This window comes from Chrysemys picta, chromosome 3, assembly GCF_011386835.1.
Source record: "Chrysemys picta bellii isolate R12L10 chromosome 3, ASM1138683v2, whole genome shotgun sequence".
NCBI classification, from domain to species: domain Eukaryota; kingdom Metazoa; phylum Chordata; order Testudines; family Emydidae; genus Chrysemys; species Chrysemys picta.
The window spans coordinates 48,683,191-48,696,269 of NC_088793.1; the positions used below are offsets into that span (position 1 = coordinate 48,683,191).

Below are 13,079 nucleotides of genomic sequence, written 5' to 3' on the forward strand. Positions count from 1 at the left end.
CTCCTTAGATGATTGTTACTTTCACCACGTATTGTTGAATCCTGGAAAATCTCTGCTGTTTATAAATTGATCAAAATTGATTTTCTTCAAAGAAATTCATTTCTGAAGCCCAGATTCTTCCCTCAGTTACAATTATGCAACACCACTGATGTCAATGAAATTGGACAGATTTAAGGAGGGCAGAATTTGGACCTATTGACGCATCTCTCTATCATTATACCTTTATGACGTGATAGATTTTTTTTACTCTCAATAGAGATGGGGGACTATTGTGCCCTACCAAGCCTACTGATACCATGGCTTCCCAAGAATGGAATCAGAGGACCAGGAGGGCTTTTGAACCCACTGTCAGCCTGCTCCTACCATTTGAAATTTTACAGGATCTGACAGGAAAGGGACTTCGGGAGACATCAAATCCTGAAGAGTGCCCGAATGAATGACAAATGTCTTCTCTGGGAGAGCCTTTCATACCATGAAAACACTCTTTCCTTTATTCTCCTCTCCTCTTGATTTTGTATAGAAAGCTACTGCCCTACAGGACCCATAGTCAGCATTCATAGAGAAATTTCTGATTAAAAATTTCTTTTACCAACATATTTCTGGTCATCGTTAAGTTAGTTTCTCTTGTGTTTGTTTTTGTTTGTTTGTTTGTTTGTTTGTTTTTTGTGTGTCTCTCCATGTCAAGTTGTCTTAATCATAATATAGCAAAGCTTTTCTTGTATGTTTCCTCCAGGAAAAAATATGAAGTGTTTCGGTCAAAGTGCTGGAGACATGTGACAAAAAGATGCTATGATGATAAAGCTTGCCTTGAAACTTTAATTGAGGATGATCTGATTTGCTCTGGAAGTGCTGACTGCAGAGCAGCTTACATTGACAACTGGGGGACCATGCTTCGGGTGGAATGCACCTGTAATACTGTTCCACTAGCTGAACAGTCTTTGTGCAAGCTCTTCCATCACCTGCTTCACAGCAAGTCCTGCTTCAGTAAGTTATGTGAGAAAAAATGCACTGTAAAATATTAACATGCTTGTTTTATACAAGAAAATCTATTACATGAATTAGATCGTGAGATCGATAAAATATTTCACTGTGCCAAATTTATCTCTAGTGTAACACTGTTGGCTTCAGTAAAGTTATACCCAGGATGCATTTGAATTGCATATGCAATGTGGCGATCTTTGGTGTCTGCAAACATTTTATATTCCTACTAAGAGTCATTAGTTAAGTTTCAGAGTAACAGCCGTGTTAGTCTGTATCCGCAAAAAGAAGAACAGGAGTACTTCGGATATGCATCCGAAGAAGTGGGCTGTAGTCCACGAAAGCTTATGCTCTAATAAATTTGTTAGTCTCTAAGGTGCCACTAGTACTCCTGTTCTTATTAGTTAAGTTGTGAATTGAAATGGTTAAATGAAGTCAGTGGAATCACCGTGAAAGCAATAGCTTCTAATCATACATGTATCAGCAGGGCTCTAAAGCATTTCTGCTAGCAGTCAGTCAGTATGTTTCTGTACATGCTTTTCAGTGCTATAGTAGATTACCTTCTCCTTCTGTTGTTTCATCAGAGTTTACAGATTTTTGTGAAAATGCTAGGGATAGCTTCAGATTGGCTAGAAGTGCATTGTTTAAAACATTTACTTATGGGAATCTAGATGGGGATTTTAAGTATAGTTCAAGTAGCCTGTGAAACTATATAATTCCACAGAGAGCTTCTACAATCTCTATCTATCACCATCTACCTTCAAATAAAAGAACAGGAGTACTTGTGGCACCTTAGAGACTAACAAATTTATTAGATGCATCCGAAGAAGTGGGCTGTAGTCCACGAAAGCTTATGCTCTAATAAATTTGTTAGTCTCTAAGGTGCCACAAGTACTCTGTTCTTTTTGCGGATACAGACTAACACGGCTGCTACTCTGAAACCTACCTTCAAATAGTTTCTCAACAGAAATGAAGGAAGAGTCTAATATGTGATATCTTTTTGAATCAGGACCTTTACAAATTTTCTTCTTATTTCTGAGCACAGATCTAAGAACAAAAAAATGGACATACTGAGTCAGACCAGCGGTGTGTCTAGCCCACTACCTTGACTTCTGATAGTGGCCAGTGCCAGATGCTTCAGAAGAAATGAACAGAACAGGGCAATTATCAAGTGATCCATCCTCTGTTGTCCACTATCAGCTTCTGGCAGTCAGAGGTTTAGGGACACCAAGACCATGGAGTTGCATCCCTGACTATCTTGGCTATTAGCCATTGATGGACCTGTCCTACATGAATCTATCTAATTCTTTTCTGAATCCAGTTATACTTTTGGCCTTCACAACATCCCCTGCCAATTAGTTCCACAGGTTGACTGTGTGTTCTGTGAAGAAGTGCTTCCTTATGTATGTTTTCAACCTGCTGCTTATTCATTTCATTGAGTGAATCCTGATTCTTTTGTTATGTGAAGGGGTAAATAATACTTCCTTATTCACTTTTTCTACAACATTCAGGATTTTATAGACCTCTGTTGTATCCCTCACTTAATCATTTGTCCTAGTCTTTTTGATCTCTCCTCATATGGAAGCTGTTCCATACCCCTAATCAGTTTTATTGTCCTTCTCTGTACTTTTTCCAATTCTAATACATCTGCATGCAATATTCAAGGTATGAGCATACCATGGATTTATATAGAGGCAATGTGATATTTTCCATCTTATTATCTATCCCTTTCCTAATGATTCCCAATATTCTGTTAGCTTTTTTGACTGCCACTTCAGATTGATTAGATGTTTCCAAAGAACTATCCACAATGACTCCAAGATCTTTCTTGGGTGGCAGCAGCTAATTTAGACCCCATCATTTTGTATGTGTAGTTGGGATTATATTTCCCAACGTGCATTATTTTGCACTTATCAGCATTTCATCTGCCATTTCATCACCCAGTCACCCAGTTTAGTGAGATCCCTTTGTAACTCTTTGCAATCTGCTTTGGACTTAACTATCTTGAGTAATTTTGTATCATTTGCAAATTTTGCCACCTCACTGTTTACCCCCTTTTCCAGATCAGTTATGAATATATCAAACAGTACAAAGTCCCAATACAGAACCTGAGTGCCACTATGTGTGACAGCAAAGGGCCTGCACTGGTCAGAATTTAGTTCAGTGGCAATTTAGCCTAGTACTGGATGAGTAAAAATGAAGGGCCAGATTCTGATACCCTTTCTCACATTGAACAGTGAAGTAAATTCATTCCATAAGAAGAAAATTCATTGTTTCAAATGGGACTTCTAGAAGAGTAAGATCCCACACAACATGAGGAAAGGCATCAGAATCTGGTCGTAAGTAAGAATTTCAGGATTTAGCTCAATGTGCTGTATTAATTCCCTCAGAGCCATAAGACCATGTGACCAGCCATTTATATATTTTTAAATATAAAAAATTATTGCTACAGTATACTTTAGCTGGAGAATTAAGATACACTGAACCAAAATCCATTGGCCCAGCTTTGGTACATACATGCATACAATCTAGCCCCATGTACTAACAGACCTTGTAAAATAAAATATTTATAACATATTTAATGAGAAGTAGTGACTCTTCTGCATTTTGAACTGAAGGGGCGTCTTTTCTAATGGAAAAGAAGGTAATTTAAAAAAAATTGACTAGTTGGATACAAAAATTTCATTTAAACTGTTGGCAGATATTAAGTTATATCAGCAGAGATTATAATGCTGAAAACTACAAAACGTTTGTTTTTAATTTGCACTCATACGACTTACAGGCTACCTAACAAAATAAAATTGTGGAAACACTGCCCCAAGGCGTAGACTTTCATTGCTAAGTTTCAGACTGTAGCAAGATTTTACAATGAGTTATGTACCCCCTGGAAAAGAAGTGTTGATAACGCTAACAAATTCATAATTATAGCAGTGGTTCTTAGTATAATAATAATAATTACTGATAATTTGTTTTGTGGTAGCACCCAAAGGCTCCAGGCAATGATTATAGCCACATTGCGCTAGCCACTTGGCGTGCACACAGACACACACACACACACACACACATATACACACACTCACACAAAGACAGTCCCTGGCTCACAATAATAATAATCAAATAACACCTCATCAGCTTTTGCCATTCCCTGCAGCATTTCCTTTAGCATCAGGATAAAACCTCCATGGAAACTTGATTAACCAAATTGATAGGACATGAAGAGTCACCACCTTGGTGCTATATTATAACAACATTTCCATGTTAGCTAGGCCGAAATGGCTTCTTTGGGATTTGATCTGGTATTGTTGCTGACTGATATCTCCCTTTTTCATTTTTCTATACCTCTAGCAGTTGTAGTATTAAATCAAAGAGGGATATTTTTATGATTATATTTTAAATTGTTAGGCAACCATGTTAAAACCCTCAGTGGTGGGGGAATTATGGAGATATTAATTGTTAAAGCTCATGTTGCTTTCTGTTCGGAGTCTGGTCAGTGTGCGGGTTTTAAACAACTTTCATTATTATTGATTATTTACAATGAGGATTTTTTTAAATAAACAAATGCATAGGGCCAACAAAAGAAATCTCAGGCTTTAGATTTAGTGAGAATGAACATAAGATCATAAGCTGGAAAACATAAGGAGGAGAAGGTAGATGGAGGAGACGGTAGATGCTAGCATGGCCCTATTGCTGTAAAAGGGGCCTGCACAGATGGCTAAGCAGCCCACATGGTGTCCTACTGGTTTATGAGACTGTGCCTGGCCATACATGTCTGCCCATGGGATCCATCTGCAGGATTATAGCCTCTGTAAGCATCAGGATCAGGATTGGGAGGAAAGGGGCAGGGGCTGAAAATGACCACTTCAGTGTTATAGGAACCACATCAATTAGTACCAGTACAGAATCAGAATCATAAACTGATCTGAGAGAATGCATATCTCAATGCCAAAATTGAAAAATTAGAAAAGTATCATAAATATTCTAAACTTTAAATGTTTATGTTTCTTACTAATTGCATCTGATGGAGATAAAATGCCAGTGCTGGATTTATTTAAATGATATTTGAATGATTTTCTAGACCATGACAAAGATTCTCCTCCTCATGCCATTCAGACTCTTTGCATTCCTCCCAGGAAAATTAGTTTGGCTCATCAGCCTGCTCCGGTATCTCCTTTAGAGACTGTTGGTACCTTAGCCTCTGACTCTGTAAACTGATGCACTCTGGTGCACTCTGTGCTTGCACTGAGCCCATTAACTCTGATATACATATTTTCTGCTCTATTTGTGAAATTGCTCCTTCCAAGATTGCGAGTTTTGAGCAGGTGCAAGAGTCTGGAGATGGGTTTGGAGAGCAGAATTTGGCCTTGGGAAGCTGCTTAAAAACCAACTCCCATTCCTGATCTCCTCTGACTGTATGCTCCCACTCACATGCATAACCCTAAAATTGTTTGTCTTGTTTCTATCCAAATGGAATGTAAGCACCTTGGAGGCAGAGAACTTTTCTATTTCTGTTTCCATAAAGCCCTGTAAGTCATCTATAATAATCTATGATTGAGACATAAAAATATCAATAATTTATATTTACCAAACTATTTAGTTCATGTGTTCACTGCCGGGACAATATTATTTAACAGCTATCTCTTATAAATAGTGGCTACTTTCAGTTTGATCTACTGTACAAAAAAGTATACTTGTATCAAAATATTTTTTCCTGTTTTCAGGTCAGATTTCAAGAGGAAAGACAGACCTTCAGCTGATACATACTGATACGCCAGGAGAAAAGCTTCCCATAACAAGGTTGCATTCTTTAGTTAATGGTGAGTTTGGTCAATAACTTCATGATTTTCACAGAAATAGTCTTTGAAATTTCATCCATGAGACACCATGCAGTATGGCCCAATGGATGGTGCCCTGGAATGCTATCAGGAGACCTGAGCTTTATTTCTGGTTCTGGCACTGGCATGCTGTGTATCCTTGGTTAAGCCACTACACTTTTCTATACCTCAGTTTGCCCCTCTATAAAACAGACCTCAGGGCTTGTCTTCACTACTGGGGAGATCAACGCTGCTGCAATTGATCCAGCGGGTGTAGATTGAGAGGGTTTAGTGAAGATCCGTTAAATTGATGGCAATTGCTCTCCAGTCGACTCCGGTACTCCAGCTCCCCAAGAAGAGTAAGGTAAGTCGACCGGAGAGCACAGTGAAGACACTGGGGTAAGTTGACCTAAGCTACGTTGACTCCGGCTACGTTATTCACATAGCTGAAGTAGCATAACTTAGGTCAACTTACCCCAATAGTGAAGAGAAGCCCTAATACTCGGCTACTTTGTTAAGTCTTTAAAGATTCATGGATGAAAAGAATTCTATAATAACTAGGTATTGTTGTTGTTGTCATGGGTTCCAGGAGATGAGATAGGCATAAATTAAAGGTTGTCTTTTTTAAAAAAATAGCTCATATGGTGGAATAGGTAGCCAAGTTACAGTGGACATTCTTGCAAGTTCTTTTGGCCAGGGATCTGGTCCTATTTCGACATCTGGAAAGCACCATGCATACCTTTGATTCTGTCAGAGATATTAATCAAACATCACTTGATACGTTTGTATTTATGTTTATGTAGACTAGTGGTAATGACAAATGACTGCTACTCTAGAGTCTAAATGTGAGTTCAAAACAACTATGTGGACTGAAATAAGAAAATAAGAAAATCTGATTACAATGAAGTATGGGTCACGAATCCATGTCTGGTAGAGACTAGACACAATTGCTATATAAATCACATCTTTGGAGCAGAGACAAGAACCCTGCTCCTTCTGCTGATAAAAATGGACACAGACCTTTACCACTTGATCTGCAAGAAATCTGCGCTAGCAGGTGTGAGCTGTTCCCTTCTCCTTTCTGTGGTACAGCAACGAGAGAAGGCAATCAGTAACCAACCAAAGGCCTGATCAAAAGCTGACTGAAGTCAATGGAAGTCTTGCAAACTTCAAGGGGTTCTGTATGATACCTTGAATAGTAACACTTAGCTCATTCATCTCTGTTTCACTACAAACTGTAAAATGGAAAGGTGATTCAGTCTAGAGAGAGGGAATCAGTGAATGTTTCCCCTATGAAGTAAGAGATGGACTTTAAAATCACAGGGTGTCTTTTAAAACTTTTGTTATTAAAATACTTCCTTATCACCAGGATTTATCCTGTTTAATTCAAGGAACACTTTTCTTTTAACCTAATCCCCATAAATAAGTGAGAAATTAAGTGAGAACGTATCTCAGCTGCTTCCCAATAACATATCTAGTCAATAAATCTGGTGGCAATCAGATAAACAGCTTTGTTACAGGACTTTATAAATAAGGCTGGGACCACTTCTGCCCATAGAATCCCACAGTTTGGCAGCTTTTGCCTTTCCCCATCCATCCATTGGGATGACTGGAACTCCTGCAGACTGCTTGACACTGCTTCAGTTTTCACCCTCCAGTGATGATGTTGGTTCTAATGCTAACTGAGCAGCAAATACCCTATGCACATAAAATATGAGAGGGAGATCAGGGAAGGACCCAGGAAGAGGAAGAATCTCATCTGAGGCCGTCTACCCTGCACTTTCGTTGGTAAAACCCTCGTTGGGCGTGGTTTTATTTTGTCGGAGGGAGAGCTCTCTCCCGCCAACAAAGAGCAGCTACGGTGCTTAACTTATGGCACAGCTGTGCCGCTGTAAGGTGCGCAGTGTAGACACAGCCTGAGTTAGGTTAAATAAATTTGAAAGCTACTCTTGGACTGTCTGGGCACAGTTGCCAATGGTTCTGGTTATGTTGGGACTGCCCTAGCATCTACAGTCCCAATTGACTGCACTTTAAAATTAATATATTCTGGCTTCCTTCGAGCCAGAATAGGAAAGAGTTGGGTGGCCTGAGTTGTTTTCCCCTGCCACAGCAACTCTGCTGAGATCTCTGAAAACTGAGTGAGAATAACGGAAGATGCAGTGGGAGTGCCTGGGCAGGCAATAGTCAAGTGCCGAAACCCTTATTGTTGACCAAAGGTACATCTATACGGGGAAAAAAAATCCAAAAAACAACCATGGCTGTGAGTCTCAGGGTATGGCTACACTGCAGCAGAAGTCAGGTCAATTGACTTGGGCTCACAGGGCTGAGGCTGTGGGGCTAAAAATTGCAGTGTAGATGCTCAAGCTTGGACTGGAGCCTGGGCTCTGAGACCCAGCCCCTCGCTAGATTCCAGAGCCCTGGCTTCAGCCTGAGCCTGAATGTCTATGTAACCCACACACCTCCTGGGTGTGGTGCTCTGTCCCATCAAGTGGCACGGAGACCACTTAGAGAGAGAGATTAATGAGTCTGCTCTATGGCCTTAGCTAACAGCCATATGGATTTTAGCTCATGCAGTGGAGGCTCATGCACTAAATTCCAAAAGTCCCAGGTTCAATTCCGCCCGCCGACGACCAGGGTCTGTCAGCATTAGGTATACACTACAACTTTTAGTCCCGCAGCCCGAGCCCTGTGAGCCTGAATCAGCTGACCCAGACCAGGTGAGGCCATGCCACGGGTCTTTTATTGCAGTGTAGCGGTACCCTCAGACCCTGGGTCAACTGTCTCGAGCTCACGCTGACGGGATAAAAATAAGTGCGTAGGTGGTTGGGCTCAGCCTGGAGCCTGGGCTCTGAGACCCTCCCCTCTTGCTGGGTTTCAGAGCCCGGACTCTAGCCTAGCCAGGCACAACTACGCTGCTATTTCTAGCCCTGCAGCGCAAGCCCAAGTAAATCGAGCCAGACTGTATGGCAGGGATTGGCAACCTTTGGCCCACGGCCTACCAGGGTAAGCACCAGGTCAGTTTGTTTACCTGCCGCGTCCACAGGTTCGGTCGATTGCGGCTCCCACTGGCCGCGGTTCGCCACTCCAGGCCAATGGGTGCTGCGGGAAGCAGCGCAGGCTGAGGGATGTGCTGGCCACCACTTCCCGCAGCCCCCATTGGTCTGGAGCAACAAATCTTTCCATTTATAACCACAGGAAATTTAGGTGTGAAACAGAACATAATCCAATTAAATAACACTCCCTGGGTCCATATTAGAAGTGGTGCTCATCAGCCACCACACAATACTTATCACCAGCATGGACAGTTTTTAATTTACCAGCATTTCAACCATACTGTGCAATTTGAAGACTGTTTCCCTACAGTGACTCCACAAGTGGGCAACTATGTTTGAGACGTTACACCTGCACACATAAGTGTCCCCTCAGGTGCAAACAGCAGTACAAGTCTGGGGCTTTCCAGACCCTGCATTGTCTAGCAACAGTATTTAAGGATGGTAAAGAAAATTCTTTCACGCCGTATGAGTTGCAGTAATTTCACATTTAACTTCATGGTACTGGAACCTTGTTAATTTTCTTACCTGTCTTGTACTGAATTTTTAACTTTTCTGTGGTGATAAAAGAGGGCAAGTTTTCTTGCTCCATATATACTACGCATGTTATTATTAAAACATATTGACTTAATCCCATACTTCCTTAAAAGCAATTACAACATTATGTATATTATATACAGTTAACAAAACTTCAAAATGAGTCTCTACCCCATTATCATGGTACATACTGGGTGAAATCATTGCCCCACTGAAGTCAATGGGAGTTTTTCTATTGATCTCAATGGAGCCAGGAATTCACCCATTGTATCTGAATTTAAAACATTCCCCCCAAAAAACAATTTATAAAAGGTTGTTACTGTCACCAGCAGACACACTTTGTTGAAATACAGTTCACTGGCATGGCTGATACATTAACCTATGCAAATTGTCCTCCACAGTTTTGTAGATCCAGATCATTTAAGAGATTAGTGATTACTGTTTAATCTGAAAAAATATTCATGTGTGAAGATAAAATTTTACTTTGCTCGATCCAGAGCTTTGGGTGCAAAGGATGTTTTGTAAAGAGGGGAAGTTAAGAATGCAGAAACTTGATCTATCTGGGAAACAATAAAAACGGTGCTTGGCAAATTAATATTATTTTGCTATTAGTATACAGAGATATCAGTTGTTTCCTAATATGTAGCTCTGCAGTAGTGAGTGTCCAGATAAACAAGCAATTGACATGGTTTATAAGTAGAATAGATGTTGTGGGAACTGAGATTAGTTCAGCTTCACTGACTTTAATTTGTAAATTATAAAACTGTAAACTTCATTCTTTATAAATGGGGGGAGGGCGACCCTGAGACAACTTGTTGTGAGGAACCCTCATAAACACTAATTTGTCCAATGAATAGTCAAGATCATCCTCTCATGTACACAAATATAAGCAGCTTTACACACACTAATAATACCATTGAGGATTGGTTCCATGCACTAGAAAAACTCATTTCCTCTTTCTGCAGTCAGATGTCTTCTTACATCTATACAACTAACTCCTCCTATACAGTCTACATACTGCCACTATTCTCTCCCACACTACAAACAGGAAGTGTGCAAGGGGATGGCTAGTGAAGGTATGTAGCCCATGCCTAGGGTGACCAGACAGCAAATGTGAAAAATCAGGATGGGGGTGGGGGGTAATAGGAGCCTATATAAGAAAAAGACCCCAAAATCAGGACTGTCCCTATAAAATCAGGACATCTGGTCACCCTACTCATGCTGGAAGTGCCCTGAGAATTACCACACAACCACAGAAAGGGAGCTACAGACCAGATTCTCTGCCACTTCACCAGCCTATTGTGGTTAGAGATACCAACATTTCACAGGGCAGCAGACACATGTCATTCACAACCCTGCCTCCTGTAATGACTCAGGAAACGGTCAATCTATGTAAAGCGGTGCAAATAATGTATTTTTTTGGTTTGCTGGCTGTGCTGAAAAGTCTAAAAAGAATCATATGAGGTCAAACAAAACTGTTTTGACTCAGAAAATCGCAGTGTTTCCTTTCAAAAATGTTGAAATGAAACAGTCAGATTTTTCAGAATCTCTTTCAGCTGAAACAATTCAGCAAATTTGACATGAATTCTGCATTTTTTGGCCAAAAAGAGTCACAGCACTAGGTCTATGTAGGTACTTACATTACTCCAAACACTGTAATAGCTGAGATCAGAACAGCTGACGTTTTACCTTCCCCTATCCACCATTCAACTATGAACAAGTAAATGCAATCTATTCCATTCACTTTCCACATACAGAATAGAAATCCCTGTACTCACTTCACTCATCCTCCTAGTATGGCTGGCAACACCAACCTACAGACACAAACCAGATTTACAACTTTATCCCAGCTATACTACACATACAAGGTTGAAGATACCAGTGTATAATATAATATATGGAGATATACCTATTTAATAGAACTGGAAGGGATCCTGAAAAGTCATTGAGTCCAGCCCCCTGCCTTCACTAGCAGGACCAAGTACTGATTTTGCCCCAGATCCCTAAGTGGCCCCCTCAAGGATTGAACTCACAATACTGAGTTTAGCAGGCCAATGCTCAAACCACTGAGCTATCCCTCCCCCCCAATATTTATTGAAACGGAGACTATTATTTCTTCATGGAGTAAGGGCTGGAACCAGCACGTATGCATAATCTATGACATTTTCATTTGCTGTTCATGATGTGAAAAGTTCCATAACTTGTTTTAATTCCAATGATATACCTGTCTGCCCATTAGTAGACAATGAGTGGGGACATCGCATGAGAGCTCTGTGTGGAAATTTAACCACATATTTCTTTAATCTCAATTTGTTTCCCCTCTTATTGTGCTTTTTTGTTTGTTAATTGCACATATATTTCGAATCTGACTTCTCTGTAAAGTATATTTATGGGGGAGGGTAACTGTGTATATATAATAGATATATCCTTTCAAAAGAATGTCTATCGCAGGCTCTGGGCACCCTTGACAACTTTTTTTAAAAGCCGCAATTAACCCAGTATAACACCCAAGCCACAGCAAACATATAGAACCAAGTTTAAGCTCTTCAACCACCCCTCTGCCCCACTGAAGAGTACCCTGCCACTACCCAGACTCCCAAATCCCCCATTTCTTGGAAACCCAGGAGAACAGCTAGGCCTTGCAGAATGACCTCAAGGTTAACAACTATGCCGTTTTGCCAGTAGAGCTAACTGAACATTTTTAACCAAATCTTTTTGTCCACATTTTTTGTACCAGAATTGAACTATTCCATGAAAACGGTTCAGTTATGACTAATTTTTGGATTTCTTTGACCAAAAAAGCGCATTTTTTTTTGTTTTGAATTTTTTCATTCAAAAAATCAAAATTGGCTATGAAAGCAGAAAGCAAATAAGAAAAATGCAAAATGGATTATTTTCTTAAAGCTCATTATTTTTGAGCAATCTTATGATTTGGGAGGTGGTCTGATGTGTTCTCTTTGAATGCTTGGGTTTAGCAATATTGAACATAGGCTTTTACAGACCCAGGCCCTGATCCAAGCAAATCTCTTATGCACATATTTAATTTTCAGCACATAAGGAGTCACATTAAATACATGCTTATGGGATTTGTTGGATAGAGGCTCATGGGAAGGAGAGAATGCCAAAGGCACGGGACCTGAATAGAGAATACCCTGCCAGCCGCCCATGAATTCTTTATACCAATGAGGCTCCTGCTCTGGTGCCCCTGCAACTGTGGTAATATGCCATGGTGAGTTGGGGGGTGTCTATTAGATAGGTAGGTCCCAGGCCATTTGTGTTTTTTAGGTTAAAACCAACATCTTAACAACAACCTGGAATCAAACAGATAGCCAGGTGTAATGTGCTCATGGAAAAACACCACTTACCTAGCAGGATGTCAAATGCTGCACCACCATAAACTTCCACGTGGGATAGAGTGTAGCCCTATATATATGAAATTCTATTGGAGTGGATATTTGCCAACTGACTGCAGGGTGGGTGTGAAAGCTTTTGCAACAGCAGGAGAGGGAAGAATCCTTACTACTAAAACAATACAGTTCTTGTGTAATTTTCTATTTTTTTATTCGTAGGTGAAACAATCTATATTATTGCGTATACCTCTTGCATAGTACTCATCTTGGGAATAGTCCTGGTGGCTCTTCTAAAGACCAGGTAATTTGACAAAGTTACAAATCTTTGGTATTAGGAAATTGGCGTTCATGAG

At 40.3% G+C, this 13,079-nt stretch overlaps 2 protein-coding genes across 2 annotated transcripts in view; one reads left to right on the top strand and one right to left on the bottom strand.

Annotated features, from left to right (window-relative positions):
* The window catches only part of GFRAL (GDNF family receptor alpha like), a 34,813-nt gene that overhangs the window by 17,885 nt on the left and 3,849 nt on the right, over positions 1-13,079 (top strand). The window contains exons 7-9 of the mRNA XM_024101608.3: positions 734-984; positions 5,697-5,792; positions 12,946-13,027. Of these exons, the coding sequence (XP_023957376.2) occupies positions 734-984; positions 5,697-5,792; positions 12,946-13,027 (429 nt within the window). The remainder of the gene's footprint in view (positions 1-733; positions 985-5,696; positions 5,793-12,945; positions 13,028-13,079) is intronic.
* HMGCLL1 (3-hydroxy-3-methylglutaryl-CoA lyase like 1) overlaps positions 1-13,079 on the bottom strand; it is a 128,263-nt gene that overhangs the window by 5,357 nt on the left and 109,827 nt on the right. The window lies entirely within an intron of this gene.